General features: G+C 45.3%; 1 protein-coding gene across 8 annotated transcripts in view; it reads right to left on the bottom strand.

Annotated features, from left to right (window-relative positions):
• Positions 1-27,213, bottom strand: part of ADAMTS14 (ADAM metallopeptidase with thrombospondin type 1 motif 14) — a 212,197-nt gene extending 184,984 nt beyond the window's left edge. For 7 of the 8 annotated variants that reach the window (XR_016443452.1, XR_016443454.1, XR_016443453.1 and 4 more), the window contains exons 1-2: positions 26,920-27,138; positions 25,129-25,550 (exon numbers count right to left, since the gene is read on the bottom strand). Coding sequence is in view for 5 of the 8 variants with exons in the window: in XM_090057043.1 (XP_089913169.1) it covers positions 25,129-25,550; positions 26,920-27,001 (504 nt within the window). In the remaining 3 variants the exon portion in view is untranslated. Of the gene's footprint in view, positions 1-25,128; positions 25,551-26,919 lie in introns of all 8 variants that reach the window. The other variant, XM_090057045.1, reaches the window with a different exon arrangement.
• Positions 27,214-27,692: the final 479 nt, after the last annotated feature.

A 27,692-nucleotide genomic window follows, 5' to 3' on the forward strand; every position in this document is an offset into this window, starting at 1 on the left:
ATTAATTAATAGACTTTGCTGGGAATTTGAAACTTAACACACTTTTGTTACCAAAGTTATTGGCATCCCCCATGTACCTCTACTAATGACCCCACAGACTTGCCCACAAAATCTGGTCTCTCTACTAGCTTATAACTGAATAAGCACTTTTACTAAATATTTATGTAAGCACTTATACCAAGCCTGCAGGTTTGCTTCTGAATGCTGCAGCTGGACCTACCTATGAGACTAGCACTGATGTGTGTAAACTACTCCATTTTTGGGTGGGGGGAGGCGTTTTGTGTTTTGATTGTTTTTTGAGAAGCATAGGCTTTCCAAAGAAGCACAAAGAATCACTGGGTTTAGCAAATATGTTTAGAAGAAGCAGGGAAATCACACATCTGGGGCCCTTCCAGGCTTGGCTGTGTCATTTGATTCCCTTCCTATTCATGTATGGTTATATTCATTGTGGCATTAGCCAACCTGGCTCGCTTGTATTTCCTCAAATTTCCTGCTGCACTTCAGTTTTATTAGCTGCCTAACTCTTTTGGAAACAAGTTTTTTTTTCCCCCAGAAATAAGTATAATTGGTTGTCCTAGGACTGATTTGCCTCACAGACCATTTCTCTGTTCCTTCCGGTTTTACCATAGCTTTATGAAGATTTAATTCAGGCTGCATCCCAGACCTCTGATTAATCTGGTTACAGTTGTTTGCTCTGTTGCTGCCTGGTGACATAGCTTAACAAGCAAGATTAATACTGCCCTGTCTTCAACACTTCCTCTACCTCCATCTCTTTTTCTCTCCTCCTCCAATATTAGCCAAACAAAAACTCGTCATTGCACTGTACGAGTGAGAGGACCTATCTTAGCCTTTTCTTTAGCTTCCATTAGTACAGTATCTCAGTGTTTTCCATTCTTTTTCTTCCCCTACTAAAACTGTCATTGTCAGCAAGCTAGACAATAGCATCAGAGTTGTTAGCTACTCATTACTCCCTCTTTGCTCAATCTGCCGCCTTCTTCCCTCGCCTCACTATTCTCCACCCTAACCTCTCCATAACAATTTGCATATTACAATCATGTTAATTAAAATACCTTAACATTCCTGAACCTTATTACTAAATTTTAAATATGTCCTGTGGCTTTAACAAATGTACAGCACGATGACAGAAGTAGTTTACTGTTCATGGAAACATCCATATGGTACTAATGGACAGACTGATTGCTCAACATTATTAGAGGACTGATTTAGTCACGAAGCTCACCCGTCACGGCAATATCATTGCTTGGATCCATTTTTTTCTTATTTCACTACTTTAAAACATGATCATTTAACAGACAGCTCTGAATTGTGCCAATAATGTCCTGTGTTCCTTATGCTATTTTTAACATCTGCACCTGAATATGAGCTGCTCCTCCTTAACCATAAAACAAACTCATGATTTTATAACCAACCTATTGGCCAATAAGAGTTGGATACACTTCAGTAAGAAGACAGACAACCTGCTTTAGGCCTGAAAATAGTTCATTCTCTGAAGGAAGAATTCTATAAAACATCCTTGGAGGATTTTATTATTTTAGAGATTTGGACCTAAGTTTTCAAAAATTCACTTGTGATTTTGAATGCCTCAGTTTTTTGGCTGCCCAACTTGAGACACCTGAAAGGGGACTGATATTCAGAGGGTAAATACTCAGAACTTTAATTCCAGGGTGTCAAATTAACCTTGTGCCCCATTGGGGCAGCACTGAGTCTGGCATCCAAATAAGTAGGGCCCCAATGGTGGTGATGGACAAAATAGGCAGAGGGTGACCAGAGGCCCAGCAGCATAGGAACACAGCCAGGCACCTGAATCACAGGGTGAATGGCTACTTCCCATTGCTGCCACAACCACATGACTGCCAGCAGTATCTGCCTTTTTTAAGACTCCATCTGAGTCAGGACCCAGGGTGGTTGCCCCATTCATCCCACCCTAGTTAAGCCACCACAGGGGCCCTCACTCACCCTCTGGCTGCCGATTACCATGTCCACCACAGCCTGGGGGCCCCAGATTCTATGGCAGGCCACCCCTCTGGCCAAGCCCCCAAACCTCCAGTTGCCTTGCAGTAGCCTGGTAGGCCAGGTAAAGTAGCTCTCTGGGCCAGATACATCACATGGGCTGTATTTATGACATTCCTGCTTTAAGGTATCTATTTGTACATTCAAAACTGCTGGTCATTACCTAGTAAATCTAGCTAGAGTTTCAATACCTTGAAAATCTAAGCCAGTAGGGGCCAATTTTTCTGGCAGCTTTGCCACAAATAAACCTTGCACCCTCCCTAAGTGCCACTCAGATTCTCTTCCCTTGCCCCATCTACTCCTCCACTTCCCTGCCTGTCTGCAGCTCTGCTTCCTTCCCTGTACTCCCTGCCTGATTTGCTGATTTGCTTTCTGCTTCCTACCCTTTATGCCACTAAGCTGCTTATTCCTTTCCAAATCTACCATGTGCCACTTACAGAGGCTACCTGTGCTACAGGTTGGCCACGTACTCGTACACATATGAGTTGGTGATATCTCAGACATGGTTGTACAACCATGTGCTAAGTGCAGTCTTCAGATAAGTTGCTGGTATCTTGTCACTTTAATGTTTTCAACCCTGCTGTATTTCAGAGCTATACTGGAGCCTCATTTTGTATGTCCTTCCTAAGCAGACAGGCTCTGCTTCATACCCTGATTCTCACACAACCATCTCTCACACAACCACATCCCTAGATTTACAGTAAAAAATGCAAGGCTGTCCCACCCATACCCATTTATTCTTCAAATTCTGAAGAAAATTATTATGTATTTGCAATATTCACCTTAAAAAAAAACAAAAAACCCTCAATTTTGAAAACTAGAGCATGGAACAACCTGTAAGAAGGTTTGCTGGAAGTTCCTTGCTCTTTCCCATAGTATAAAAGGAGGCATTACCTGAAATTAAAAAGGAACAGATGCAAAGTAGATGAACAAAAAACTTTTTATAAAACACATCACTTGAAGAATAACCGATCGAACAGCATCTTGAAATAACAAAAAATCTAGACCAATGACATTCAGCTACCTGCTACATATGGACAGTTATTTACTCATACTAAAAAACCTTGCTCTTTGAATGGTGTGTTCATCAGAACCAAGCACTAAATGAAAATCTACTTCTGGCTTCCACTCTATATAAAGAAACATGTTTGTCATTCTTTGACTCAGTTTTTTGTGTTTTGTTCATCATTTTCAGTTTGTCTTCTTTATATTTTTAGAAATGTACCTTGCATTGGCAATTTTGTTTAGTCACAAAGAGGAAAATTTTCTAAATGGAACATTCTGAGTTTTGAAAGTTTTCAATTTCAAAACAAAAGAATCTCAGTTGAAAAATATACTAATTTGAAAAATAAAAATATACTTTATAACAAATTTTCCTGACATTTTAAAAAAACCAGAAAAGTCTTTAGAAATTTTCAGAAACATCTGTGAATTGTGTGTGTTTGAATCAATTATATTTACAAAAATCAATAAAGTAAGTAAGTAACATTTTCTTCAGTTTAAAGATGAATAACTGAGGCAAGAAGGTCTGGACACAGATCCTGGAAACATTTGCACATATGCTTAATTCTACTCAGGTGAGTAGTTCCAGATGTCAATAAGACTCCAACTAAGTCAACAGAAGAATTAAAATAAGCATCTGCTTAAAGAGTTTTGCTGACTCAAGTCTTTGGTGTCTTCAGCAAAACCACACAATGACTCAGCAGCTCAATGATGGTTGGGAATAAAAATTCTTAGGCTACTAGTGAGACAAACAGCTAAATAAAATTAAAAAATGGAAAAGAATCAGACATTGTGAACCAGATTTGCAAGGTCCAAACGTTGAGCTTGTACAATTTCTGAATGCAAAGCTTCGATGCATGGGTGTGAATCAATTCCTTTATGGGTTTTGTTTTTGCAAATGTCAGTGGAATTTCTTTTACAGCATATTTTTCATTCATCTAAATCATCTTAACCTTCCAGGCATCAGCAGCTGATTATACCAGGCACAAGACAGACAATTCTCAAACAGTTATGCGAAGTGCAATAATTTTGACTATTTTTTTTTTAAAACTGCATGAAAGAGACTTATGAAGCTACACTCACAATACGTCTTCATTGCAATTAGAGATGCAACATCAGTCCACATAGATTAGAGGTTCTCAACCTTTTTGAACTTGATACACCCCTTCATAGACTCAAAGAAAACATCAGCCCTTAGAAAATACCAGCTCATAGTTTTCACTCTTTTTTGACTGCACAAAAGTACTAGAGCAATTCTTCTGTTGCAAAGAATTCAGAAAGACCACAACAGGTCGGAATGTCTGTAGCACTATGGATTTTCATGTGAACTGGTTTTATCTTATGAATCATCCTTGCACACTTAGCAATGCTAATATTGTGGCTAGGGACAAAAGTTACATATACTGTAGTTTAAGTGATCTGAAACTGGTTTAAATTTGTAACAGAACAGAAGTTCAGTGTGCATAAACTACTTTCAAAATGGCTGAAACTAGTTTAAGATAAACCTTGGTTGGATGTAGTAGCAGACTTGACTGATTTAGATTAAATTAGTTTATGGAACTTCTGTCCCCGATCCCCATGACATTCTGTGGCACCAAGAAGTTTGCAAATGGAAAACTTGCTGAAGAAGTTGGGTAACTGTTTAGATGATTAACCCATACTGAACTCTGTGCTGCCTTAGTTGCACTGCTCTTAGTACCTGGGCATGTAAGATTGGGTCAATCTACATGGGCTACAGTCACCCTTTGGACTGAAGTGCAGATGTATAAAAGCTTCCAATGGCTTTCGCCCCCGTGGCTTAACAGAATTAACTGACAATAAGAAATTGCTTCCCTTTCTACACACTATAGTAGTACATATTAATAGGACAGTCTGTGAAGGGGAGTCCACCTTATGTAGCATCCAGAAATAGATAACAAAGAGGTAAAAAACACTCATACAGTCACTGCAATGCTTGCATATTAGTCATATTGTGTACAGTAACATCCCTCCTTCAGAGGACAGGCAGTGAGGTCTACATTGCCAAACACAATCTCACTGCCTAAATATTCCTTGGGATATTGATTTTTCATTTATTTTGGACCAGCTGTATATTCATAATGAAATACCCCCAAATGAACCAAAACGGGAGCCTAATCCCATAAATTTCTCTCTCCCGATAGATCCAGAACCAGTCATTTCAGTGATACAAATCATGTGTTTCCCTCAGGAATCTGAGACGCATAGAGCCAGGAGAGATTTGTTTGGCACAAAATCCTGGCAGTCCCAGGACAAGAAGACAGTAGGCAATGCTTCAGCAATCACTGCCAATGACTGCAACCACTGCCAGCTGCCTGATACAAGTTAGTGTTTTAGCAGTTTGGATGAAGAGGGGGAGAGGGTTAGATCATAAACTATCCCAAATTGTCTTAACTGTCAATTTGAAAAATCAAGAACTACTATGTTTTATATAACAGCACAGAAACACTGTCAATGACAGAAGTTACCTTAGACCTTTACAGCAGCCATATGCTTTTAACATGGGGATGAGAAGCATACCTATTAAAAAGTTCCTTTCTAGCTGTTGTTGTTTTAGAAAGAGCAGGACTATAAACTGCAATCCATTGAGTGCCACTCATGGAAGTGGACATGGAGACATTTGTAAAGGTTCTAGGGAAGCTAAATGTCACTTTTCAATCCATTCATCAAAGACAAGAGCGTTCACATTACAAGAAAAATGAAACACTCATGTGTGTTATATCCATTTAATCTATAATCAAGAAATTCTAATAAGTAAAATTGAAACAGAAACCATATCAGTTTTTCTGGCTCTTCCAAAGGTAGGGCACTAGAAGAAGAATATGTACCCATCGTGAAACAGAGTGGTTTTAAGTAACTAGTTCAGCTATGGAAGAATTCAAGTGACATAGCAGAGTTCTCCCAGATGCTGCAATTCTGAAACAAAGCAATTAACCCAATTCTTTTCAAAAGATTAATCTGCTCGTCAGTGATATAGTGAGTTTGACATTTCCAGTCCTGCCTTCCTGTTCCACCCATTGATGTCAATAGTGAAGAACCATTTCAGGTACCTTATCTGCCCACCCACACATCAACAAACTACCAGGTGAGCTCCAGGGATGACCATACAGGCCAGCGTACTCTGCCCCATACTTATGCTAATGCACTGAGTGTGTCTCTGCCATACCTTGATTATTCTCCATTATTAAAATAGTCTGAAATCCACATGGCCACACTGCCTACAGATTTCTTCTGCCTCAACATCAGAGCATCCTGAGGTTTCCATGATAAATGCATGAAAACCCACTTATCAAAAATCTCTGCCCAACCCTGCAATCATTAAGAAAGCATATCCTGCTCTCACAGTAAGAGTTTTGCCGGAATAAGCTCTCCAGGGGATGGGCGTGTGTGTGCACGCGGACACATATGCATGTTGCTTTTGTGCCTGGGAATACGTTCTTCATAGGCGTTTTTAGGCAGGATCTATTCCATAAGAGTGGCTTTGGTTCAACTCAGCACTACCTGCAGTATTCATTTGGCTCACTGAATAACAATTCATATAGAAGGTGGAGTCTGCTGCCTATGTTCATATTCAGTAGTACCTTACCCTACAAGGAATCTTACTGCTCACAGCTAAGAGAATACTCAAGATTATACTCAAGAAACTGACTAGTAGGGCAACTGGTAATAAGAAATAGATGTCAAGTACTGTAATTTTTTTGGTGATATTTTCAAAGGTAGGAAAGAATTTCACAGTGTTTTGAGTGTTACTTAAGTGAAGGTAAAAATGGCACAACTTGCAAGGGTGCTAATTTAAGCCAATTATAACCTGATTGACCTGAGTTGTAGATCTTCTAAATACCAATTAACATTAAATTGGTCTTGGCAAGAGGGAAATGCCACAGCTAAATTGAGAGGCTCATAGCTCAGCCAAAGACAATTATAAAAACAAAGCCTGCCCTAATCAATCCTTATAATACCTCTCCACATTAAGTATGGGCAATACTTTAAAAATATTCCAGAAAATGTATTTCTACAGGCCTCATGATGTACATCACAGACTTGAGAAAGAGAATGGGAGTAAGGGAAGTGTTTTCTTAAATTCTTCACTGATCATCAATAGTGTATATATTCAGGGACACTGGAATTCACCAAGCTGGACAGATGACAGCATTCCTAATGGGAAATCAGATGGTTTGGCACAGAGATGGCAAACAGAGCTACAGATAAGCCTCTCTTCACGTTACTGACTCCTCTGTAATCAGTGGGTAAAAGAACATGAACTTCCCACAAGAATTCAGGAAATTCTGACACCAAAATGCAGCTGAAATATGGAAAAATTAATGAACCTACTAAATTCAGCCAGAGAAGCAAACATCTCAGAGAGGAAAAATATAGATTTTCCATATAATTATCATTTCATTTGGCTGAAAAATGCTGGGAAGCAGTGCAGCCAGAGAAGAGTTGCCATCTTTGACACCAAACTGCACAGAGCTTGCTTTTACTGATGGGCTGCTAGTGAAGGGTGAATTCCACTGAAGTAGAAGGCAGAATCAATTTAAGTTGATAATTAGCTTGGTCCCATGACTGATATATTAGGGAGCACTGAAGGAGTTTACCTCAGAAGATAGGGTGCAGAGGGAGAACTGATCAGCTGAGGATATTCCAGGAATCAGATTCTGAGACCTTTTACTCATAATGGGTAGCACTATACTCCATAAATTAGTGGTTCTGTCTGGCTAGGGACAGAAGTTACACATAAACTAGTCTAAGTGATGAGAAACTAGTTTAAACGTGCAACAGAACATGAGTTCAGTGCACATCAACCAGTTTGAAAATGGCTGAAACTGATTTCAGATAAACCTGGTTGAATGTAGTATCAGACTTAAGTGATCTACTGCAGCTACTGCCCCCGCTCTCCCCAAGTCAAAGCGAAAGGTGTTTGTTGTGGGAGACTCCATCCTGCGGGGCACTGAGGGGGCAATCTGCCGCCCTGACCCCTTAGCCTGGGAAGTCTGCTGCTTCCCAGGGGCCCGCATTCGAGACATTGCGGAGAGGATCCCACAGCTCCTCCAGCCCACAGACCACTACCCCATGCTCCTTATTCACGTGGGCACCAATGACACGGCTCGGAGCACCCCCAGCCAGGTCATGAGGCGCTACAGGTATTTGGGAGCGGGGCTTAGGGGTCTGGGAGCTCAGGTGGTCTTTTCATCGATCCTCCCAGTCTCGGGCTATGGGCTGAGGAGGGAGAGGAGGATCCATGCAGTGAACCAAAGACTGCAGAGCTGGTGTCATCGGGAAGGCTTTGGCTTCCATGACCACAGCCCGCTCTTTGGCAAGAGAGGCAACGAGCTGCTGGGAAGAGATGGCCTCCACCTCTCTCCCCTGGGGAGGAGGCTCTTCTCAGCCGGGCTGGCTGACCTGCTCCACCGGGCTTTAAACTAAGCCTGCTGGGGGATGGGGGGACTACTGCCACTGCTGGCCCGCTGAGCGGCCCTTGCAAAGCCAGCGGACCAAGGCACTTAAGAGAGCCCACCCCTGCCCCAGCCCTAGCACAATCTGTGGGCAAGGCAAGAGCCCCCAAGGGCACACTTGCCTGCCTGTACACTAATGGCAGGAGCCTGGGCAACAAGCAGGACGAGCTCATCCTCCTGCTCAGTGCAAAGAATTATGACGTCACTGGGATAACGGAGACCTGGTGGGACTCCACCCATGACTGGACCACGGGTATAGAGGGCTATACCCTGTACAGGAGGGATCATGTTGACAAAAGGGGTGGGGGTGTAGCTCTCTATGTGAAGGAAAGCTACATGTCCCTGCAAGCTGATGTTGGCGACCAGCATGGACAGCTAGAGACCCTCTGGGTAAAAATTCATGGGGAATACGGCACAGGGGATACAACGGTGGGAGTCTATTACAGACCTCCCACTCAAAGTCCTGAGCTTGACCAGGAGTTCGCCCGGGAACTGACTGAGGCTGCTTGCTCCAGGACCTTGGTTGTCATGGGTGACTTCAATTACCTGGACATCTCGTGGGAAGATCACTCAGCAAAATCCAAGCGGTCGCAAAGCTTTCTCTCATGTGTGGATGACCTCTACCTGCCTCAAGAAGTCTATGGGCCAACGAGAGGCAAAGCGCTGCTCGACCTGGTACTGGCTACGGGGGATGACCTAATCGGCGACCTAGTGATCGATGGGAAGCTGGATGACAGTGACCACGAGCTGATCACCTTCACCATCCGCCGTAAAGCTGGCAAGTCAGTCAGCAACACAGAAGTCCTTGACTTCAGAAAAGCCGACTTTGACAAGCTCAAGAGGCTTGTCGGTCAGGTCCTTAGGGACCATGACCCCAGGGAGACGGGAGTTCAAGAAGAGGGGTTGCTTCTCAAGGAAGCAATCCTCAATGCACAAGCTAAATCTATTCCAACAAGGAGGAAAGGCAGCAAGAAGGCACAGCAGCCCTCCTGGCTCTCCAGGGACCTAGCGGACCTCCTGTGGCTAAAAAGGAAAGCCTACAAAGGATGGAGGACGGGATTCACCTCCAAGGAGGATTATTCTGCGCTGGTCCGGTCCTGCAGGGAGCAAACCAGGAAAGCCAAGGCTGCAACTGAACTCCAACTAGCTTCAAGCATCAAGGACAACAAAAAGTCCTTTTTCAGATATGTGGGGAGCCGGAGGAAAAGCAAGGGCAATGTTGGACCCCTGCTAAACCAGATGGGGCAACTGACAACTGACGCCCAGGAAAAAGCCAACCTATTAAATAGGTACTTTGCGTCAGTCTTTCATCAGTCCCATGGGACGCCCATGCCTGCTATGGGACAGGGAGATCCGGGTGATGGGGATCCCCTGCTCTCCATAAATGATGACCTCGTGAAGGAACATCTTGAGAACCTGGATACCTTCAAGTCAGCTGGCCCTGACAATCTGCACCCCAGGGTACTCAAAGAGCTGCCGAGCGCCATAGCCCAGCCCCTGGCACGGATTTTTGAAAACTCCTGGCGCTCTGGTGTAGTGCCCGAAGACTGGAAGAAGGCCAATGTGGTGCTGATCTTCAAGAAAGGGAGGAGAGTGGATCCGGCTAACTACAGGCCCATTAGCCTGACTTCTATCCTGGGGAAGATCTTAGAAAAGTTTATTAAGGAGGCCATCCTTGAGGGACTAGCCCAGGCTAACATTCTAAGGGATAGCCAGCATGGGTTTGTTGCAGGTAGGTCTTGTTTGACCAATCTCATTTCCTTCTATGACCAGGTGACCTATCACCTGGACAAGGGAGAAGAGATTGATGTCATATATCTTGACTTCAAAAAAGCTTTTGATCTGGTATCCCATGATCACCTCTTGGTCAAACTGCCCAGTTGTGGCCTTGGCTCCACCACATTCCGCTGGCTGGGAAACTGGCTCCGTGGTCGGACCCAGAGGGTTGTACTTGATGGCAGTCACTCATCGTGGTGCCCTGTGACCAGTGGGGTCCCTCAAGGCTCTATCCTGGGACCCATCCTGTTCAACATCTTCATTAATGATGTGGACATTGGAGTCAGGAGTGGACTGGCCAAGTTCGCCGATGACACCAAACTTTGGGGCAAAGCATCCACACCAGAAGATAGGCGGGTGATTCAGGCTGACCTGGACAAGCTCCGCAAATGGGCAGATGAGAACCTGATGGTGTTTAACACCGAAAAATGCAAGGTTCTCCACCTTGGGAGGAGAAACCTGCAGCATCCTTATAGGCTCAGCAGTGCTACGTTGGATAGCACTACAGAAGAAAGAGACTTGGGGGTCATCATTGACCACAAGATGAACATGAGCCTGCAATGCGATGCTGCGGCTAGTAAAGCGACCAAAACGCTGGCGCGCATCCATAGATGCTTCTCGAGCAAATCCCGGGACGTCATTCTCCCCTTGTACTCGGCCTTGGTGAGGCCGCAGCTGGAGTACTGCGTCCAGTTTTGGGCTCCACAATTCAAAAAGGCTGTGGAGAAGCTTGAGAGAGTCCAGAGGAGAGCCACGCGCATGATCAGAGGTCAGGAAAACAGATCTTACGATGACAGGCTGAGAGCCATGGGACTCTTCAGCCTGGAAAAGCGTAGGCTCAGGGGTGATCTGATGGCCACCTATAAGTTTATCAAGGGTGACCACCAGGATCTGGGGGAACGTTTGTTCACCAGAGTGCCCCAAGGGATGACAAGGTCGAACGGTCACAAACTCCTGCAAGACCGTTTCAGGCTGGACATAAGGAAGAATTTCTTTACTGTCCGAGCCCCCAAGGTCTGGAACAGTCTGCCAGCAGAGGTGGTTCAAGCACCTACATTGAACACCTTCAAGAGTAAATTGGATGCTTATCTTGCTGGGATCCTATGACCCCAGCTGGCTTCCTGCCCTTTGGGCAGGGGGCTGGACTCGATGATCTCCTGAGGTCCCTTCCAGCCCTAATGTCTATGAAATCTATGAAATCTATGATTTGGGCCAAACCAGTTTATGCAAGTTCTGTCCCAGATCCATGGGCATTGCCTGCCACCTCAGTCAGGGGGTCACCCCCATGGCCAATCTCACCAACAACGGCTAAACTTAGTGGCCACGCTGCTCTCAAAAGCAGCCATGGCGTTTCTGGCGCTTCCACTCCCTGGCCAGCACTCACAAGGTGGGCACTAGCACTCCTGCCAGTCCTCCCTGCCCATTGCCTAAGTGGGGAGCATGGCCAGTCAGGGGGTGCACCAGCGTTCTCAGCGGGTGCATGTGCACCCCCATGCACCCCCTATGCATCATCACTGCCCAGACCCCTTCCTAGTTTAAGTTAAATCAGAGTCTTCCAGCATCCCAGCATACTCTGCAGCAGGGTTGGCCCCACCCCTCTCCTCCCTAACTAGATATTATCACTTCTCTGGCTAGCTGAGAAAAGGGTGGGTATGGGAAACCCTGCTCTGGAGTACTGCCGGCTCTGCCAGGTGTCCCCAGTCCCCCACCCCTGTCGCTGCTTCAGCAGCAGGAGAGGGGACAGAGCCAGACCCCAACAGCCTGTGAGGAACTGGGGGTTTAATCCCCCTGTTGCAGGGGAGGCAGCACGTTTGTCCACCCGAGACCATGCACGTGGGCCCACAGTGGCCAGACAGAAGTAGTCTGGGGCGGGGGGGGTGTTAATCCCCCTATTGCAGGCAGCAGTGGCAGGGGCACTGATACAGCGCCCTAGGCTGAATCTCTCTGAGGGTCAGCTGTCTGCAGGGAGGTGGGGAGCCTGGGTTAGTTGCAGCCTGACTCACCGCAGCAGTGTGGCCCAGGCTGGGGTGGCCCCAGGGGGCGGGGGTCAGCACCCACCACCTCCCACCTCCAGCCCCACGTGGGAGCCGCAGTAGCAGACAGGCTGCAGTGTGGCTCCCTGCCCCCTCCATCTCCTGGTGGTGGTGGTAGCGGCAGTAGTGGAGCAAACTATCACGGCAAGCGAGGTGAATCACCTGTAACCTGCCACCTGCTCACGGACACACCGGGCACTAAGGGCAGGTTAGAATAACCTGCAAAGATTGAATCAATTCAGGCTTCAGCTTTTTGAATGTCTGTCCCTAGCCTCTTGTGTTTCAGATTCTGGCCTACAAAAGGATAAAAGTATAAACTTGTCCTCACACACATTCCCTCTTCCAGGAAGGCAGGATTTAATGTTAGAATCATTACTGCTCAAGGGCTGATGCATTTACCTAGAGAGACACTGAGCATTCCCTATCTGACTCTGCTTTGGACAGTGTTGTACAGCTCCCTGAATAGGAAAGGCACTGTTCAAAACCAAATTCTGTTCCATAATAAGCAATATTTCACACATGACATGTCCGAGATATGACAACATGTTGCAAAATGAGATGACTCTTTAAAACATGCAGTGGCACAATATCCTGCATCTTAAATTTCTCATCTGTCATTACTTGCACTGCAGCGTAATATGTTCACAAGGGTATTATATGCTTTTTTTGTATACATGTGGCATATATTTCATAAAACAGAGCAGAGTATAGAATTAAACTAGAGGGCTTTTTAGCCGCTTTGATAACATTAGTTTTCTACATTATGCCTGAATGTGGGCCTCCTCTAGGAAAGTTCAGCTAAGTGAAGTCCCTGAGAACTGACAGCTTTTATCTGCTCTGTTTATTAACCTGCTGGTCTTGTTTCACAAACTCTGGCAAATGCCAAGCAGAGCTGTGAGATGTGTTTAAATGCTCCTCTTTCAGACTTCAAAGGAGGGGCCAAATCCTGCCATCAAATCCATTTGTTTTATTCCCACGAAAGTCAATGAGAATGGGGCACTCATATATCTTGAGGGTAAAATTTAGCCCTAAAGCTCTTTGGGTAGAAGCACAATGATCAGGAAGTAAAAAGATTAGCTTCAAATGAGAACAGACTTATTGAAATGGAACCCATATGTACATAATTAGTGCACAGCTATGTCTGAGAAATGCGATTCCCAAGCAGGCTAAATTTGCCTGCCTCCTCCCCCAATTCGCTCAATCTTCCACAAAGAACAGGCCGTGTAATAAACCCATGACCTTGCAACCAATCGAATACGAGCTTTGTAGCTTTTTCTTTTCTTCCTTTTTTTCCTTTTGTGAATAGATTTAATGCTCATGAAAGTGAGGGACTGATAGCACTAGTCTGAGCCTGGCACAGTGCAGGCAAGCACTGTGCAAGTTTTTCCTACAGAGCTTTGCTAATACACCTCATTCCCAATCTTCACTATCCCCTACTGGTCTTGTTCTGGGCTTCCACACAACTCTGTCTACGTACATCAATCATGACCTGCAACAACCTTGCTATTCAAGTTATGGGCCTCTCCTTAGCAGAGGCTGCCAATAGCATAGAAGTGTGCCGAAACGAGCAGCAGTTTTGTGTGCCTACAAATGGGGAAGTATTCTGAACTCATTTTTCTTTGTGACCCAAGCTGGAATTTGCATCTAGATCTTGCAGACGTGAAGGTCATAGAGATAGGATTCCTGCACTAATGAATTGTTCAAAATAGGAACTGATTTTGCACACTGGGATTCTTGCTACATCAGCGTAAGTGACAGTTAACTTCATGGAAGTAATACACTTCTACTCATCTTAAACTAATCTACATATAATCAGGATCAGAATTTGGAAAGTAGGTAGATGTACCTTGCAATGAACTTTTTAACAAGTGCTCTTTCTCCTTCTTGACCCTAATGCTATACTCTAGAAATTGAAGTCTGAATCCTAAGACAAAAGCATCTATATTGTAGTGTCTAACCCTATTGTTTTGCAATCCAAGACACAATTGCCATCACTTCGACTAGAAATAAGAGTAACCTTTGCAAAGCACAATGCTGAGGCGGGTGTAAAGAGCAGAATCCTTCACTTGTTTTATTGTTATTTCTCAAGTATTAGGTTCTGATCAAGTTACCTTACAACTTACACAACCTTTACACCAGTACAAGATGATAATGAGATATTAAGAATCAGATCTGTAGCATTTTGCATCTGAATAAACAACTGAACAAGATGCAGGGCAACAGCTTAAATTCTCCTAATGGACTATGCTATGGAAATACAATTGTATGTACAAAATATCAAGAGTGAAATCCAACTGAAAACAATGGCTCAAGTTCTATTACCTTTAGCAGGAACAGAACTTCTCCTCAAAGGTGTTCTCCTTGAAATGGTCACAATACCATAAAATTGGTGTCAAGTAGAGAAAAAGCAGTGACATAAAGGAGGTAAGTTCTTCTTCCTATATCTCTTATAGTATAGTTTTATATAAAGCAAATAATGAAAGGTGCAGGCACTGATGAAACTAATTAGTGTGGAAGTGTATTTTTTCTATGTTTTCCCCTGCATGAGAATCCATCCTTACAACTGAATCCAATGTGCAGCAAAACTACAGGATCTGATCTCTTTTCCCATCTTTTCTGTTCTCTCTCTCTTCCCCAGGAAATGACCTCACCAGTTAACAAAGCACTGTGAAAGCAAGATACACAAAAGGAAATCAGAAAAAATTACAAACACACTGCATCTGAACTGCTTCTGTGTAATCCTCTTGATTCCTCTAATTACTATTCCCATTAAAGGTATGGGAATGTTAGCTAGATTTCATATACCTGTTGTGAAAGGCTGCAGAGAAAAGAGGGAATATTTTAACTTACAAGAAACTAAGGTACCTGCAAAGATGTGTGTCTTGTGGAGAAAGGGTCAGGAGCAGTGTGATGGCATGTCTAAAGATTATAGCCCTCCCACTCATGCGGTTTCCAAAGTCAGGGTATTGCACTGGCTTTGAAGCTGTATCACAGATGACAGGATTGTCATGGCCCATTACAATGCATGCAAGTTATGAAAAATAAGATTTTCAAAAATGGGTGCCTATTCTTATAAAGATGGGAACAAATGCAGGCACAGCTTCTATAAAAAGTGAGCCACCTATTATGTATCTAAATATGGATTTAGGAGCCTTTATTTAAGCACTCTTTTTTAAGTACTCTTTTTCTTAAAACTTGGACCCGGTTTCCAGTTTTTACACAATATAATCTAATTGTACACACTTTTCATTTGAAGTAACACAAAACACCTCATTTTATCAAAAATGAGTGACCAAGAGATCCGGGGTCTCCCCCATACACATTATGCTGAAATGTAAAAGCTATTTTCTCTTTTTGAAGTTTGTGAACAACTTCCTGTAAGGTCAACTGCAATTACAGGACATGTGCAAATCAAAGGGAAGCAAGCAATCCTATGGTCAGATTCTTTCCCTATTAGAGTAGGGTTATACTGTTTTCCTTGATAATGATGAACATATTCTAGATTGTTTAATTATTTTGCTGCCTACAATGTAAAGCTACCTTTTCTATACTTAATCTCATTTGCAAATGGTTACAATCCAAAAACCAGAAATAAATCCTAACCTGTGATCTTGTCTGTATCTATTCCCAAAATGTCTTTGTAGTTTTTGCATTTTGTATTTATAGCCACAAAACTAAGCTTTTCTTTCCTCTAAGCTTTACACTGGTGTGTAATGCCACAGATCTACTCACTTTTTTGAACTATGATCATTTACACAGCTGAAGATTTGTCCTCACCTGCGAAGGAATAAAACCATGAACTGCTTTGGCCAATCCACAGAAATGTCATTTCATAGTAGAAAAGCAGTCTCCAGTTATCTAGTGTCCTGCAGACCCCTCCTCCTCCCACTCAAAAATGCCATAACCAATACATGTTCTTTGCCTGATTATGAGAACTTGCTGCTTGTAGCCAGACCACTTATGTTTTGGAAATAGAGCAGTAAATACAACACAGAAAAGAGAGCATATTTTTTCTTTGCCATGATTCAACTGAAGCTATAAATAAGGAGACAAAACACACATGGGACAATATACTGATTTAAAAAAAACAACAACTAACATCTTGCTTTAGTTTCAACTAGGAGGACGGGGTAAACCAATAAGTGTATTGCAGCCCTTGGAGTGTGTGTGGTTTCTGAAGTTCTGCAAATCAGCACAATGTAATTCTACTAATCCTGTTCTGCAAATCAGCAGAACCCAATGAGTCCTGCTCTGCAAATCAGCAGGTCCTATAGAAACACTGTGTCTGCTGACTATTTCTATACAGTGTGTTTAAAGACAAGAAAACCTCTCTTCCGACTAGAAGAATATTTCCAGAGGGTCTTGTATTCATTTGCATGGCCAAAAGCATAGGGTGAATTAGCTGCCATGAGGTAAAATTTAACAGGAAAGGAAAGCACTCCTAGTAATTAGGCCTGTGCAAAGCGGCTAGTATTCGCTTCAGATTTGGCCAATTCAGGGGACAGCGATTTAATTGGGTAATTCGAATCACTGTCCTGAATTGATTCGGCCAAATCTGATTCAGCGATTCGGTTGCCGCCAAATCCGCCAAATCTCCTAATCAAACAGGTTCCATCCCCTGCCCACTCACTCAGCCCTGTCAATGGCTTCCCTGCCCAGCTCCAGTGTCCCAGCTCTTAAAGAAAAACCACAGAAGTGGGGGTTGGGGCTTGTGGCATAGCCCCCCACGCAGCACGGGGCAATGGGGACAGCAGGGATCGCCCCCCACCCACCTGGCAGGAGCCGGTGAGTGCGTGACTTTTTTGTTTTGCTTTGTTTTGTTGGAATTTTAAGTGCCAGGACACTGGGGCCAGGTTGGGCAGCCATTGATGCAGCTGTGACAGTGGGAGGGGGTCAGGGGGCACTCAGGGGGGCTGGGGGAACAGGCAGGGGATGGGGACTGGCAGGGGTTTCCCCATGGCCCCCTCCTCCATCCTCCCCCCCAGGCCCTACTTATCAGCACAGAGCCCAGGTCCAGCTCCCTGCGGTGGCAAATGGGGAACTGCCCAAATTGCCAAATCTTTTCCAAAGTGATTCGGACCTTTTTACTGGTCTCCTGATTTGATTTGAATTTGGAGATTCAGGCACCGAATCAAGCCGAATCTCCTCCAAATTTAATCAGCACCTGAAGCTTCGCACAGCCCTACTAGTAATACCTCTGACCAGACCGTGGGTTGTTTTACTTACTGGGTCATTGATGAAGAACGAGTTGTAACTGCAAAGCAGTGAATTCTTGTTCCCAGACCCTCTAAAGTGACAGAACCCTCCTCCCCTTTGCCAAGGCTTCTCTGACTCCTTCAGCCAACTACCACAGTCCATTAAGTTACAAGTGCTTTCCCAGAGTGCACATCACACTCTGGCAGCCCCATGGCTGTAGAGTTTAACAGAGTTGCCACAAGAAAAGGCAAAGAAGAAACACAAGTGTCAGTGGACCATAATGCGTAGTAGCATATGAATTTCCTCTTCTTTAGGAGATTTTCTATAGACTTGCCCAGCAACAAAGCAGGGACCTCAAGTCTATCTGCACACTGAAAATGCCACTTCTATTCCTCTACCCAGCAAAAGACCCTGCCCTTAATCCAGGTGACCAAAGCTTTGGCATTTCCCCAGTGATTCTTCTCCTTCTCAAATGTTATGTCTAACTTGTCCAATACCTACAGCATACCTAAAGCACCCTGTTCAAATTCACTGACGACACCAAGGCTTGGAGCCTTGGGCATTGCTAGAAGGGAGGGACAGGATACAGCTGGACCTGGACAGGTTACAGGGGTGGGCAAATGAGAATAGGATAGGATTCAATACTGACAAGTGCAGGGAACTGCACTTGGGCAGTAAGAACGAACAGCATACCTATAGGCGGGGAACTCCCTTCTCGAAAGCACAGTGGGAGAAAGAGATCTTGGAGTCATTATTGATTCCAAAATGAACATGGACCACCAATGTGAGGACGCGGTCAGTAAGGCTAACCGCACCTTGTCATGCATCCACAGATGCATCACAAGCAGGGCCAAGGAAGTGATCCTCCCCCTCTATGCGATGCTGGTCAGGCCACAGTTGGAGTACTGCATCCAATTCTGGGCACCGCACTTCAGGAGGGATGTGGCCAGCATCAAGAGGGTCCAGAGGAGAGCCATATGCATGAACCGGGGACAGCAAAGCAGACCCTACAAGGAGAGGCTACAGGACCTGAACCTGTTCAGCCTTCACAAGAGAAGGCTGAGAGGGGACCTGGTGGCTGTCTATAAACTTACCAGGGGGATCAGCAAGGAATGGAAGAGACCCTGTTCCCCCGAGCACCTCCCAGAGTAACAAGGAATAATGGTCATAAGTTGTTTGAGAGTAGGTTCAGGCTGGACATTAGAAGATACTACTTCAAGGTCAGGGTGGCTAGGATCTGGAACCAACTTCCAAGGAAAGTGGTGCTGGCTGCTACCTTGTGGGTCTTTAAGAGGACACTTGATAACTACCTAGCTGGGGTCATATGAGCCCAGTATTCTCTCCTGCCTAGGGCAGGGGGTCGGACTTGAAGATCTACTTAGGTCCCTTCCAATTCTACATCTATTAATCTATGAATCTATGAATACTGGGTACAATGTCTTGTGCATTAATGCACCATTGTTACTGTGCATTAAGTTTAGTAACTCTAATATGAGGTATTAACTAAATGTGCAGTAACTGATGCTACTGTGCAGTAGCACTGGCACACAGTCTTTTCATGATGTTTAATGTGCAGGAGACTAATTCTACTGTGCATTAGCATGTTAGCACAGCTTTTCTCCTGGTGTACTAATGTGCAGTAGAATTAGTCTACTGTGCATTAAGCATCTCATGTAGACACTCCCACTGGGTTCTGCAGCAAACTGACACAAGCAAAGCAACCAGAAAATTATTCCTTTTATTGAAGTCACTATAGCAGATCAGAAGGCAGTTTTCTGGGGGGCAGGATTAGGGGTGGGGAAGGAAAGGATTAGGTTTTGTTTGCTTGCTTCTTTTGTTTTACAAATGTATTGAAATACTTAACTCTTTAAATACTCCCATCTAATAACTGTTTCCCTTGATTCCCATTGCTGGGAAACTCTTGAGTTTCTTATTGAACCCAGAACAATCATACAAGGACCTAATTCTATTAAATAAATTATTGATTCCAGCTCATTTCAGATATATAAGCAGATTTGCTACAAATAGGATGTGTCTACATGAGACACTTTACTCAAGATTAGAGCAAATTACTGCACAGTAAGCATCACTGTCTACACATGCAGATGCTTACTGTGTAGTAATTTGCTGTACTCATGAGTAAATCTGCTACCTATAAATACAAGTTGCAAATTTACTTGCAATTCATTACTGTGCAGTACGGCACATGTAGATGGCTGATTGGGAGAAAACTTGCTCCTGATCAGCTGGGCAGCAGGGAGCAGGAGATTGCTTCCTGCCCCTGGAAGCTGCTTGCTGCTGGGGTGGACTCCACCACCAAAACCCAGGTGGGGACAATGTTCCCCTGTCCCAGCAGCAGGAAGCTCCCAGACCCCACCCCCCAGTCACGATCACAGAGCTGGGACTGGGAATAGGCTGGGAACAGGATGGAAGATTGTCCCCAGCCCCTGCTTCACAATCATAAGCTGGAGCTGGGAACAAGTTCCCAGCCCATTCCCAGCCCCAGACCCACAACTGTAACTGCAGAGCTGGGGCTGGGAACAAGCTCCCCAGCCCCTGTTCTGCAATCACAGAGCATGGGTTAGGAACAAGCAATTGAAGAGCAGGGGCTAGGAACTTCCTGCACAGGGAGAGTTCCCCACCTAGCCTGGAGCTGTCTGGGACCTTCCTCTGTCCAGGACAGCTCCTAGCTAGCCCTGGGTTGCATGGGGAAGTCTACATGTGCAGCCTGGAAGTGGCTGGGGACTACCCTGTTTCAGGCAGACTTCCCTCTGCAGCCCAGGGCTGGCCAGGAACTGTCCCAGTCAAGGGCAGGTCCCAGTCCCATGCCCCAATCAGACAATGGAGGCACAATACTTGGAAAGAGCTGCAGGGGAGGGGCAGGTCCCAGCCCCCTGCCTTGATCTGCTGGTGGGGCAGCTAGCAGCGAGTTCCCAACTAGCAGCATGTCTCCACACAGCCAGGAGCTTGCTGCTAGCACCCACTGGCATACCAGGGCAGGGGGCTGGGACCTGCCCCTTCCCTGCAGCTCTTTCCAAGCCCCCTACCCCTGATCAAGAAGCCAGGGCCAGGAGCTCCATGCTGCTGGGGCAGGGGGATATTGTCTCCACCCAGGCTCCAGTGGCAGAGCCTGCCCTGGCAACAAGCAGTTCCTGAGGGCAGGGAGCAATCTCCCAGCTCCAGACAGGAGACAGCTGTCTCCTTGCCCTGTCCTCCCTGCCTGTCTTTGGGCTAGCAACCAGAGGGAGCCTAGCGCTCACCCTGGCTGCTTCAGTGGGCTGGTGCAGGGCCAGAGGGGGTGGGAGCAGACTACTGCCAAGAGCAGCAAATCTGTTCCTGCATCCCCACATGTGTAGACATCTGCCCAGAGTGGGTTTACTCTAGTGTAAATCTACTCCACAGTATATACATGTGTCAATGCACCTATTAACTATTTAAGTTAGGGCTATGACTTTACTGATACAATCCCTAGTGCTGATGCAGATATTTTGATTACAACTGATTTTGGTGTACAACGGTGTGCACAGACAACCACATCATGTAGAATTATTCACATCGCAAGGTACCCCCACAGTTGGTGCCACTGTTATTCGACACAGCAGGGAGCAGAAGAGCTGGCTAGTACTCTCAAACCAAACCCCTGCTAGTCAGAGATGAAGTTTACTGGGTTTGACTCTACCTGCCCATGCTCAACCTTCTTTATGGAGCAGAGGACTTCAATCTTTAGGGGTGCCAACAATACAACTTCCATGACAGTTAAATTTATTTAAATATTTAGTAAAAGAGGAACTGCATCATATGGACTCAAGGCTAAGCACAGACAGTCAAAAAGCCAGAGGCTGACTCAATTCAATCTTCGCAGGTTAATCTAAACTGCGTGGATTGAACTGATAAGCAAATGAACAGATATTCATTTTTGATTGAGGAAATGCAGCCACATGCCTGCAGTGGCCCAGGTCAAAAGCTGGGGTGGGGCAGGGGGAGTGGTGCTAGAGCACACGTCCCTGCTCAGCTGGAGTAGACAACATAGGCTAAGTCTAGCCCACCCACCCTGTGAGGGGGTTGCAAGGGATGTGCAAAGCATCCTGGGATGCTGAGGGACTGAGTTAACTTAAATCTGGAGGGGATCTGGGACAGAAGTTCAATAAAGCAATTTAACCTAAATCAGTTAAGTCTGATACTACATCCATCCAGGTTTATCTTAAACCGGTCTTGACCATTTTGAAAGTGGTATATGTGCACTGAACTTCTGTTGTGTTACAGATTTGAACTGATTTCTGATCGCTTATACCAATTTATGTGTAACTTCTGTCCTGAGCCAAGAGACACAAAGCCCACTACCCTAAGGGAAAGTAATCTTTAAAACATACAATTTTGAAACACTTTTACTATTTCTAGTGGAATCTACAATCAGATAGACAAAAAACTTTGCTGAAAAGGATAGACTATTCTGCCAGTACTATCCTGTAATCTACAGAGTAGAGTAGTGATAGTGAAATAAAAAGTCTCCCACAATAACTGACTGAACCTTAAGGGCATTTTTACATGTGCTGTGGGATGTGGCACCAGGCACTTTAATTAGCAAGCCATGCTAATTAAAAGTCCTCGTGTGTCACGTGTAGCAGTGTCCTTGTGCATCCCCGCACTGAAAAAGTGGCAGCAGGGCACTTTGAACTAAAACTCACTAAATGTGTTTTATTTCAAAGCACCCCACCTCCATTTTTTCAGTGCAAAGACACACCAGGATGCTGATACACATGACATGGAAGGTTGCCGAAGCACATCAATTTCCGTGCTCCAGCAGACTCCATTAATTGGGTCTGCTCCAACACGCTGGATTTCCACCACAGCAGAGCACGCTCCACGCATGTGTATAGGAGCCCTAACAGGTGGTGCATTTCTCAGGAAAAAAAATTAAAAATTCCCAAACAAAACATTTTAATTACTAATTTAACACCTTCTCTCAACTTTCTGGTTGAGACAACAGATGCTCAGACATCAGAGCAGCCTCCAGGACACACTGGAGCAGAATTCTGTCTGGCAAGCTGGGACTGTACCTCTGGCAAGGACATCTCACCCCCATCTCACAGTCAAGCCTAAAACTCTTTGGGTCTAAAATCCACATACTGCTTGCAGGGCAAGGACAGTCTTCTCAGCAAGGACAGAAGAAAAGAGCTGACAGACTGAGCTGTCAATTATTTCAAAAGCCTCTGGGAAAGCATCCCCCTACTTGAGGCACAGATAGAAATTACAGGTGCACCAAAACAGGCACTCTTAAAATTTACTTCTATTCAAGATATAGTGCAGTTCTAATGGCATTGTCCAGTGCAATCATAGGAAAACTCTCTAAAGCCTTCAAGCCAGTGTGCAGGGCCAAAATCATTAGCGCTCATGTCATCTATGTAAATTGATATGCATTAATGCAGTTTCCAAGATGTAATTTGACCCAAAATAATACTTTAAAAAAATCAGTTTAAGGTATCCTATAAAGGGAACAACATCAGAGGCTGAAGCAAAATATGTTTTACTTTTCCAGAATTAGAAAACATAAGCATCTCCAAGGACAAAAAACAACACCACCGCCCCCAAAAACAGAGCCAAAAAACCAGGGAAATAATACAGCTGAATGAAAAAATACTAGAATTTATTCCAACTAAACTGTAAGCTTAAAACAAACAAAACAAATATTGGCATGTAGAAAAAGGATTAAATAGCTTCAGAGGAAATTTGAAGGGCAGCTATCTAAAGATGTAATAAGTAATGAGAAATTCTTCAAGTGGATCAAACTTATGAAACCTGCCTGGGTATCAATTAGACACCAAGGGCAAAAAGAAGTGCTAGAACAATTTAAGCAATTAAATTCTTTGGCAGTAAATCATCTTTACCAAATGTTGTTCACTCAGTCACTCCAAGAAAGTTAAAGTCTTACAGAAACTGAACTATTAACAGAGCCCTCAAAAATGGCTCACATTTTTAGCAAAGGAAAAGAAACTGGTAACACCTATCTTTAAAAAGGTGCTAAATGTCATTTCAGGGATTTTACAGGAATTAGAGGTCCCCATATTCTTTGGACAAATGGACAACTATCAATCCTCAGGATTTTTGGAAGCCACCGCACCCTCATCATCAAGTTTTTAATTGGAAAAAGGAAGGCACAGGAAACATGGCAGGGTCAGAGTAAAAAAAGGTGAAAACGTGTCTCAGTACTTAGCTTGGGAAAAGAAAAGTATCTAAAAATACGGTATCTAAAATAATAAGTAGTAGGGGTGCCTTCTACATTTTCATCTTTCCACATAATTCAAGGGCCAGAGACCACAATGTGTAATGTTAAAAACTATTAGAAAAAAGCTCAGGAAGTGCATTTTCATATGCTATGCATCACTAAACTATGGAACGCCCTGCTGACGATGGCAAGCATGCCCCAGTCCAGAAGTGGGTACAATTTAATTGTGGGTGAGGTGATTTTATCTAATTTAAATACATAACTGTACATTTATATTTATTACATATTTTGTAAAATACTTTGGAATGAATGTTATTATATCAGTGTAAGGTGCTGTTCCTATACTGGCTTAGTAAGATTTTAAAATTATATGAATAAGTAAATCACCTGCAGCTATCCTGACTAGGTCAAAGATCACAAAAGCCTATCAGTCAAATCATCTTAGCTTAGGGTTTAAGATGGAAAAAGAGAGCACTTTATACCAGTGTTGACCCCTCTGCCAATTCAATGAGACTGCAGGGTTCTAGAGAAAATCCTTTCTTTCTTTCTTAGCTAGAACAAATGCCTTTGATGCAAGAAAGCAAAGATGAGGGGACAAACAGATAGACAAGGAGAAATGGAAGCAAGAGACATAGGGTAAACAGAAATCCACAAGGCAAAACCTGTCCCCAAGAAATAATTGGCTTATGCAGCAGGCCACACGTGGAAAAGCTTATCTCTGGTTAGAAGCCAGGGAATGATAACCTGCTGCATGTTGCAGGTAGACAACCTATTACCAGGTAGTATATTTAATTGGTAATAGGTTGTCTACCTGCAAGATGCACCCAAACACAGGATACAACAACATGAAATGGGACAAATAGATGTGGCCAAGAAATTCCAATTTGCAGCATCCAAGGGTTGAGAGCAAGTTTCTAGGAAAGGCAGGCACAGCTATCTACCAAGAGAAAAACAACCCAAGAAGGGCCACATGGGTTAACACACAGAAGACTGCTTCCTCAGTTTTTACGTTTCTTTCTGTGCTAGAAATAACCTCCCACTATAAACCTGGCTGTGTATCTTTGGCAACACAAGGAGCTCAGCTCTGAGGGCATGTTGGGAGCAGAGGGGATCTGAGGAACAGGAGAAGGGCATTATAAAATATGTAGCCAGTATCTTCAAGTTCTACTTTTAGATGGAAGACTTCAGTTTAGCAACAAAAAACACATGTCAACCTTGCTACATCCCTCTCTTCCTATACCTCAGCTTGAAGAGGTACTGGAAGGTCCAATGCAAACTTCTTCCATACAGAACCAAAATCAAAAGCAGAAGTGATCCTAAATGGACAGCAGAAGTGAAATACTGAAAAAAAAAAGCATTTGCTCTGCAGAAGGGTGAACTGCCTGTTGCTTACCAGTCCATCGCAGTTGCTGATGGCCACCAAGCCACCAGGCATGGCTGAGATATCCCCTGTAAAGACACACTCCTGTTGCAGGGGCTTTCGGAACAGCACCTGGAAATCCTCTTGCCATTCGGCTGAGGCCCCAGGTGGTATCAGCCGATGGTTGGGCTTCACACGGAGATGCAGTTCCTTTCCAAAAACAGTGACGTTGAAATAAAGCAAGTGATTTTCAGCTCCACCTTGGTGCAGCGGCTCATCCAGGGTGCTGCGGGCCACCCTGTGCCGAGCTGAGTGCGGGGTGGAGGGATGGCAGTCTTCACCACTCCCTGATGCCACTGAGCCAGACACCACGTGCGAGAGGAACCGTCCTTTGCAATCTGCACTGAAGGGCACAATCACACCATATTCACTTAGCTTTCCAGACAGGAGGAGCTCTAGTGGAAATAAATACAGATAGAAAGACTTCAATACATTCAAAGCAAAGAGCAACCCTCTGTAAATGTGTCAAGACAAGTGTTTCCTTTGGGTACTGCATGGCTCATTTGTGTATGCTCCAGGGCTCAGGTAGCTATTTCATCTCAAAAAACAAGTTGCTAGATTTCCTTGCTCAATTAGATAAACATGTTCAAGCCAATAAACTTTATTCTACTCCGATACAACTCCAGTTTTTTGTGTGTGTGTGCTTTGTACTTCTAAATGGGCATGTCCAACTGAGCAGAATAAATTCATACTGACATGCCTCCTGAATGCCCAACTAAGATCAAGCATGCAAACTATTTATTGTTTAGCTTCCATATATCATTTCCTCCATGAGTAAAAACTCTCATAAACAAAACTCTGGCTGCAGCATCATAAATTCAGAAAGGGTTTGCAAGAGAACCCACATAGGACAGATGTCTCCTTCTGCAATTTCTTATCATAACCAACACAGCCCAGTGCCAGCCCATTATATAAAAATACACCTGTCAAAACAAACATACCTAACAGTCTAAAAAAACAAACCAAAATCAGGGAAGGCAAAAAATAACCCACTGAACTCAAGGACAAATAGCAATAACCAGCCTACAATGATTCTAACATTTTTGACTCAAATATAGAAGTGCAGCTTTTAATTGGCACCTTGTAGTACAGATTTTACACACCACACACCCACAGCAAGTAAACATAGCGTGACAAAAATAAAACGGGTCACCAGAAAGTAACCTGGACTCTCCACAGGGACTGAAAGCAAACTCTGCACACAAACGTTTTGGAGCAACGGCACCCTCTTCCCCACTGACGCTGAAATGTCCTCTAGGAACTGCTTTGCAGGCTTCACAGAAAGCTGGCACCAGCACCACACCCCCAGTGCCCCGATTTCACCTCATGATTAGGCATGTTCATTTTCACTCCCTCCCCCCATCCGCCCTAGGTGTGTACTGGGGGGCGGGAAACAGTTGTTGGGTTTGTTTGAGGGGGTGGGGGTCTGCCCTTACCAGTTACATGGACAAAATGCTGAATTCCCTCTAGGAAAAATAACTGAAATGCTAAAAATTGGAACGAGAGATAAAGAGACAGAGAGAGAAAAAGAGAAAGAAAAGAATGGAGAAAGAGAGAGAAAGAAAGAAACAGAAAGAGAGAAGGAAGGAAAGAGAGAGGGAGAAATAGAGAAAGAGAAAGCAGGCAGTCAGGGGCAGGGAGCGGGAGCCGGCCGGCGGCGCAGGCAGTGCGGACAGCTCCCCCCGCCGGGCCGGTTCCCCGGAGCGAGCGCCTTTCTCTCCCTGCCTGCCCGCCCGCCCCGGGGCCGCCGGAGCCCGGACCCACCTTCCGTCCTGGCCGCCCGCACGGCCGCGAACCAGCAGTTGAGGGGGAAGAGGCACGACAGCATCACGCGGAGCGAACCCATTTGGCGGCGGCGGCGCGGGCTGGCGGGTCCGTGCGAGAGCGGGCGCCGGGGAGCTGGCCGAGCCCTTCCCCGCCGCTCCGTGCAGCCGCTCCGCCGGGCCGGGCAACGCCGCCTGCGCCTGTGAGCCGCAGAGCCGGGGCGCGGGCTGGGCGAGCCCCATGCAGGCGGCGGGCGGGCGCGGGAGGCGCGGCCGGCGGGCGGACGGGCGGGGGAGGGGAGCCGGGGCCGTCGGGGGCCGCGCTGTGCCGGTGCCGCGCGGGGGGGGGGAGGGGAGGGCACAGGCCTTGCCCCTGGCTCGCGGCACCGCGCTGGGCACAACACAGCGCCCACCTGCGCTCCCCGGCCCGGCCCGGCCCCTCCATCATCAGGCCCGCACCCAGAAGGGGTCTCAAGGCGCCCATGCAAGTGCTGCAGCCCGGGGGCATCAAACGGGCAGCATGGGTGAGGCGTGGGTGGAGGGCAGCGCGGAGGGGAGGGACCCGGGACAGCACAGGCTCCAGGGCCCCAGCGCGAAGGCAGCTTTGGGGGGGCATCACTAGAAGCGGGAGGTGAAGGCGCCTCTGCTACACATTGGTTAGGCCTCACATGGAGCAGCGCCTCTGGGCTCTTTATTTTAAGGACATGGAGATGTCCGAGAGGGTCCAGGGGCAGGCCACAAAGATGATCAGGGGCTCAGAAGGCAAGTCACGTG

Source organism: Crocodylus siamensis, chromosome 7, assembly GCF_052110815.1.
Source record: "Crocodylus siamensis isolate JL-2025a chromosome 7, ASM5211081v1, whole genome shotgun sequence".
Classification (NCBI taxonomy): Eukaryota; Metazoa; Chordata; order Crocodylia; family Crocodylidae; genus Crocodylus; species Crocodylus siamensis.